Below are 6,362 nucleotides of genomic sequence, written 5' to 3' on the forward strand. Positions count from 1 at the left end.
ATCATCATTCATTAACATTCTCATTATTCATCATCACTTTCACATTCTTATGATGTACCTCTTTCTTTCTCTGTTCAATCATGCTATACAAACTCTACAGCTTTTACTTTTACAACATCTTAACTCAAACCATTTCTCTTTGTCACATTACTCTCTTCTCTGTGTCTTTTTACTTTGCTCAGATTACTCTTTTCTCTGTATCCCTCTATTCTGCTCTGGTTACTCTGTTCTCTGTGTTTTTTTACTCTGCTCTGGTTTTTCTGCTTAACATATGTATTTAAAGCTTATGTAAATTTCGGTATGAATAGTTAGCCTGTCCCAAGTATAGGTTCATTAAGTCTATACTGAAATAGTTTAACTTTTCATATAATACTTAACCCTAGTCGCAACTCAAGGACTAACTATGTTGCCCTAGTTCGTTCACTAATTCTATCTGTTTTTCTGTCATTAAAACATTACAGACTTTTTCTTCGATTTTTATCTTTTCTTTATCTTTGCCTCACTAACATGTTATTACCACTCCCTAAGTGTTTTATGAAGGTAATTATGAGATTCTGGACTTAAAGTTGTCTTTCTAAAGCTTTTACAGAAAACTGCCTTTTCTGTATTATTTTATTATTTTTATTAAAATATTATTTTTAATTAAATATTATTATTTAATATTTTATTATTATTTATTATTTTATTAATATATTTTTGAAAATTAACTTTACTTTAACCTTTAACCTTTAAAATTCACTTTTTACCACCCGTAACTTTTAATATTTCTACTTTTACCACCCTAACTTTCAGAAATTACCAGACAACCCCTAAAACACCAAAAATTTTACTTCCTTGCCATTTTTAAGATCTAAGGCCTGTTCTTCATTGTTCTTCATCACACTCAAAGTGTTCTTCATGTTCTTCATAAATTCTTCAGATTCTTTCTCTGTTTTTACTTGTTTTTCAGTCTTTTCCGCAACCGATTTTTACTATAATTCGTAATAAATTAGCAGCCACTAAAACCCCATCTTTTCTACATGATTTCAACACAAATTGAACCTCAAGTTAAGATTAGGGTTTCGTTTTTCCCAGTTGCCCAAGAACATGAACTTTAAAGCTTAAATTTCATCAAATTTCATCAGAATTTCACCAAATTTTCACCAAGAATCAATCATATATGCAACCAATTTTTAGCACAACCAAATAATACAACATTCACACATCTCAAACACAAATAATCAAGATTAATTTCGTGACACCCTACCTGGTTTTGCTGCTCCTAATTCAATCAAACTTTCAGGTGGTCCTTAAGCACTTTTTCCTCCTAAATCACATCAAGAACAACTTTAAATCCAAAAACTCTCAACTGACCAAATCTCACTCAGTATGTTAGGAAGAGATATCTCACCTTATACTTGCTGGAAATTCACGTTTCTTGGCCCTCAATTCAAGTTAAGCATGATTCCTAAGGAAAAACATCAAGAAAACACATGTTTACATGGTTTTCCTTGAAAACCGAATTGAAGAGGGAGGGAGACAGCCATCTCACCTTATTTCCAGCCTTGATATGTTATATGGTTATGTAGAGAAAGAAGAGAGGATCATTTTGGTGAAATCGGAGTTTTGATTTGAGTTTTAGTTCAGAAGAAATCAAGCTTTGAAGATTTATGAACCAAGAACTTTCTCTCCTTTTTCTCTTGGTGATTTTCGGCCACAATGAGCAAATGAGGCAGCCTTGGGGGTTTTTCGGGTGTAAGGTGAGTTGTGATTGGTTGGCTTGGAGGTGGATTAAAATAATATTAAAATATCTCAGGTGTATAACAACTAAAACTAGGTGTATCGGAACACTTGTAAAAATATCTCTAAAAATTATTTTCTGAGCTACTAGCATAAATGACACTAGTAACATATTTATTATGAGAATAAAACATGTATGATGAGCCCTTAGCATTGCTAAAGTCATTAGAGAGTGCTGGTGCTAAGCTGCACCAGTAAACCGTAAACCTGGTTAAACCGATTTCCTGTTTTTAACTAAAACAGACCAGGTAACCTTATAATATCTTTCAAGCAACTTCTAATACTAATATAATGATAATATTATACTATTATCTTTCTTCTCTCATGAATCGAGTCCGGTTCGTCAAACTGAGCCTATTTACGAAAACTAGAATCAAAACTCCTAACCGATACGGTTCAAAAAGTAGGTTCTCCGTGGTCGCGTTGTCGAGCTTGCCTCAAAAGAGGTTTTGGCTTAAAGATTTCATAATGACAATGAGGATTGAGATGCTTGATGATACAGCAGAGGTGTTCCCTTTACTGATCTTCCGGAGAAATTCGTGCCTGTAGAAAAGATCCACGTACTCGAAAATCGGGGTTGTTACATTCTACCCTCCTTAAAAAAAATTTTGCCCTCAAAATTTAACATGCGCATAAGAAGTTATAGTATTATCTAACACAAACAAAACCATAGTGTGGTACTCACCTCGAGTGGAAGAATTATATGCATTAGTGTTGCCAGCAGTTACGGTAAAAACCATTCCTTGTTGTTGTGGCCTAGCTGGATTTCGAACAAACCTTTTTGGGCAATTCCTCGATATATGTCCATACTCTCCGCAAGAGAAACAAGTGTGTGTCCCATATCTACAAGCTCTATTACCATGATCCTTTCCACACCTTGAGCATACTGAAATATCCTGAGTTTGCTGAGATTGACCTCCTTCTTCCTCTCCCAGATTATTGTTGTCGTAGTTGCCATTGTTACGAACGAGAAAGTTACCATTTTGTTGATTCCTATTTTGGCGATCGAACTGACCATTGAACTTAAAGTTACGACCTTGAGGGGCTAGATATTGAATAAAGTCTCTTCCTAAGGCTTCCCTACGATCTGCTCGAGCTATCGCCACCTTTTTCGAACATTCTTCCACTAGTTTACTTTTATTCACCAGTTCAACAAAATTTCGTATCTCTAATGGAACTACTGAACTCATCAGATCCTCACGAAGGCCCCCTTCGAACTTCAAACACTTCCATTCTTCAAAGTCAGCAGGATTCCCTTGACAAATCTTGGAGAAACGACACAAGTCATCAAACTTACGGGCATATTCTGCAACAGTTGTGTTACCCTGTTTCAGTTGCATAAGTTCCATCTCCTTAGCATCACGAGCTGCCCTCGGAAAATACTTCTTATAAAATTCATCCTTAAAAGTATCCCAAGGGATATCACCTTCATCTTGTTGCAACAGTTGCTGTATCCCCTGCCACCAATGCTCAGCTTCTCCTTCCAGCATATAAGTAGCGAACTCCACGTGTTGACCTTCCAGAACATGCTGTGCTCGTAGTGATCGCTCGATACCTCAGAACCAGTTGTCAGCATCAGTCGCAACGAGTGTACCTTTGAACTTAGGTGGATTTACTTTCAAAAAAGTAGCAAGGGTCATGGGTTTATCAAGATGCGTTGAATCAGCCTCGTTGTTTCCATTATCCTCACCATTTTCATTTCGGTTTTCATTTCTCACTCCGAGATGCTCAACAGCCCTAGCAGCAGCCATCGCAGACTCACGCACTGCCTCAGCTACAATGTTCATCGTAGCCATAAAGGTTTCCTGTTCTCTCTCTCGGTTATCACTAGGGGTTCCTTCCCGCGCACTCCGTCTCCATGGTCTCATTGTAGTCCTGTTCACACCAAACAATCGTTATTAAGGTGATCAGTCTTAACACTTCAAGTCAAGTGTGAACATTCCCAGAATGAAAACACAGAGATAATCATGCAATACATATCACATAGATATCCTATAAGCATGAGACACACAACAGAGTATGCAATGAAGCATAATCAGTCCACTCCCCAGGCTCTATTGGGAACGAACTGCTCTGATACCAAATTGTAACGACCCAATTTTCAATACGCCTAGGACACACCAGAAACTGAGCGCTACCAATTTGTCTTCCTAGTTATTATCTATTATTTACCATATGAGCCTTATTCGTTGTTAAAAGCGTAGTTAATTTGCGAGGTGTTTTTTTTTTGAAAACGTTTGGATTAATAAACATAATCATTTATAATCAATTCACAAATAATAACAGATAAAACAGTTATAAACAACCACACATAAATACATCACAAGCAGCTAACAAGATTCAGTGATCCAGCCTTTATTAGAGTGTAGACTTTTAGTTAGAACACCCCTAGATATAGCTAAATAATATCTATATACATATATATATATATATACATATATATATATACATATATATATATATACATATATATATATATATGTATATATATATACAACATCCCAGGTCCTGACCTGTTCAAGAAGTCCCTAAGCTAGCACCCAGGCTAGCCTAGACTCTATACTCGCCTAGTCCCTCTAAACTACTAAGGGAAAGTACGTTCTAAGTCTTCAAAACTCAAGTCAAGTGAACGTCACCAAAGGTAGGACATCATCTGCTATTCCTCTGCACGATCAGACATTGCCATAGGACGTCCCTCTGGTACCTCATCAAGTAGCCACACATCGGGAGTCTCGTACACAGGATTCAGGTTAAAGTGCGCATACGAACGGGGTGCAGACGTTGGCTGGTCTCACAGTATATACATATACATAGATAAAGAGATTCTCCCTAGACTCAGAAGACTACCTAGAGCGGAATTCTCTTTACGAACGGTCATCAGCGAACTACGGAAGGGTACTCATGCTTCCATCTGGAGGGGGAAGGGAGAGAGAAGGGGTAAGAACTGGGGAGTTCTTAGTAGGGCCGTGGTTATTAGTTACGTTCATTAATTTTGTGTTGTTTAGCAGACTAATAGCAGAATATAGAGAAGTAGTAAACAGAATACAGATAAATAGAGAAAATAGAGAAAACAGAAAAAGATCACAAACAGAAGAATACAAGAAAGTAAAACACAGACACAAACACAGAGAATAGAATACAAACAAAGAAAGCATACATTCATGCAACAATCATAATAGAGAAAATGCACAACCAAGTATGATGCATGTCTAGCCCTAGTGCAGGTAATGAGCTCATCTGTCGGTTACATACCCGCTCCCAATGTTACCCAGTAACCTCTGTCTGGATAAGGCTTTCCTGTTGGCAATATCCACTGCAAGCAACCTTTGTCTTGCAGGGCAAAACTTATTAGCCGATATACGCCCAACAGACTCACTGTAAGCAACCTCTGCCTTACAGGAGCAACAACATACTCACTGTAAGCAACCTCTGTCTTACAGGAGCAACAACACACTCACTGTAAGCAACCTCTGTCTTACAGGAGCACATTCATCTTGATACCTCTGTAAGCAACCTCTGTCTTACAACAAAGCATTATAGCAAGGTATCCCAGGAAAGCGTTCTCAGTGGTCGTACCACCATCTATCTGACTGCCTCTCTGCAGCAGATTCTTACATAATCATTCTCATTATCATCATTCATTAACATTCTCATTATTCATCATCACTTTCACATTCTTATGTTGTACCTCTTTCTTTCTCTGTTCAATCATGCTATACAAACTCTACAGCTTTTACTTTTACAACATCTTAACTCAAACAATTTCTCTTTGTCACATTACTCTCTTCTCTGTGTCTTTTTACTTTGCTCAGATTACTCTTTTCTCTGTATTCCTCTATTCTGCTCTGGTTACTCTGTTCTCTGTGTTTCTTTACTCTGCTCTGGTTTCTCTGCTTAACATATGTATTTAAAGCTTATGTAAATTTCGGTATGAATAGTTAGCCTGTCCCAAGTATAGGTTCATTAAGTCTATACTGAAACAGTTTAACTTTTCATATAATACTTAACTCTAGTCACAACTCAAGGACTAACTATGTTGCCCTAGTTCGTTCACTAATTCTATCTGTTTTTCTGTCATTAAAACATTATAGACTTTTTCTTCGATTTTTATCTTTTCTTTATCTTTGCCTCACTAACATGTTATTACCACTCCCTAAGTGTTTTATGAAGGTAATTATGAGATTCTGTACTTAAAGTTGTCTTTCTAAAGCTTTTACAGAAAACTGCCTTTTCTGCATTATTTTATTATTTTTATTAAAATATAATTTTTAATTAAATATTATTATTTAATATTTTATTATTATTTATTATTTTATTAATATATTTTCGAAAATTAACTTTGCTTTAACCTTTAACCTTTAAAATTCACTTTTTACCACCGTAACTTTTAATATTTCTACTTTTACCACCCTAACTTTCAGAAATTACCAGACAACCCCTAAAACACCAAAAATTTTACTTCCTTGCCATTTTTAAGATCTAAGGCCTGTTCTTCATTGTTCTTCATCACACTCAAAGTGTTCTTCATGTTCTTCATAAATTCTTCAGATTCTTTCTCTGTTTTTACTTGTTTTTCAGTCTTT

The 6,362-nt window shown here is 36.1% G+C and overlaps 1 protein-coding gene across 1 annotated transcript; it reads right to left on the reverse strand.

Annotated features, from left to right (window-relative positions):
* Positions 1–2,393: 2,393 nt before the first annotated feature.
* Positions 2,394–3,269, reverse strand: LOC130978107 (uncharacterized). The gene has a single exon (XM_057902234.1). The coding sequence runs from the start codon at positions 3,267–3,269 to the stop codon at positions 2,394–2,396; it is 876 nt and encodes a 291-aa protein (XP_057758217.1).
* Positions 3,270–6,362: the final 3,093 nt, after the last annotated feature.

This window comes from Arachis stenosperma, chromosome 1, assembly GCF_014773155.1.
Source record: "Arachis stenosperma cultivar V10309 chromosome 1, arast.V10309.gnm1.PFL2, whole genome shotgun sequence".
Lineage (NCBI taxonomy): Eukaryota > Viridiplantae > Streptophyta > Magnoliopsida > Fabales > Fabaceae > Arachis > Arachis stenosperma.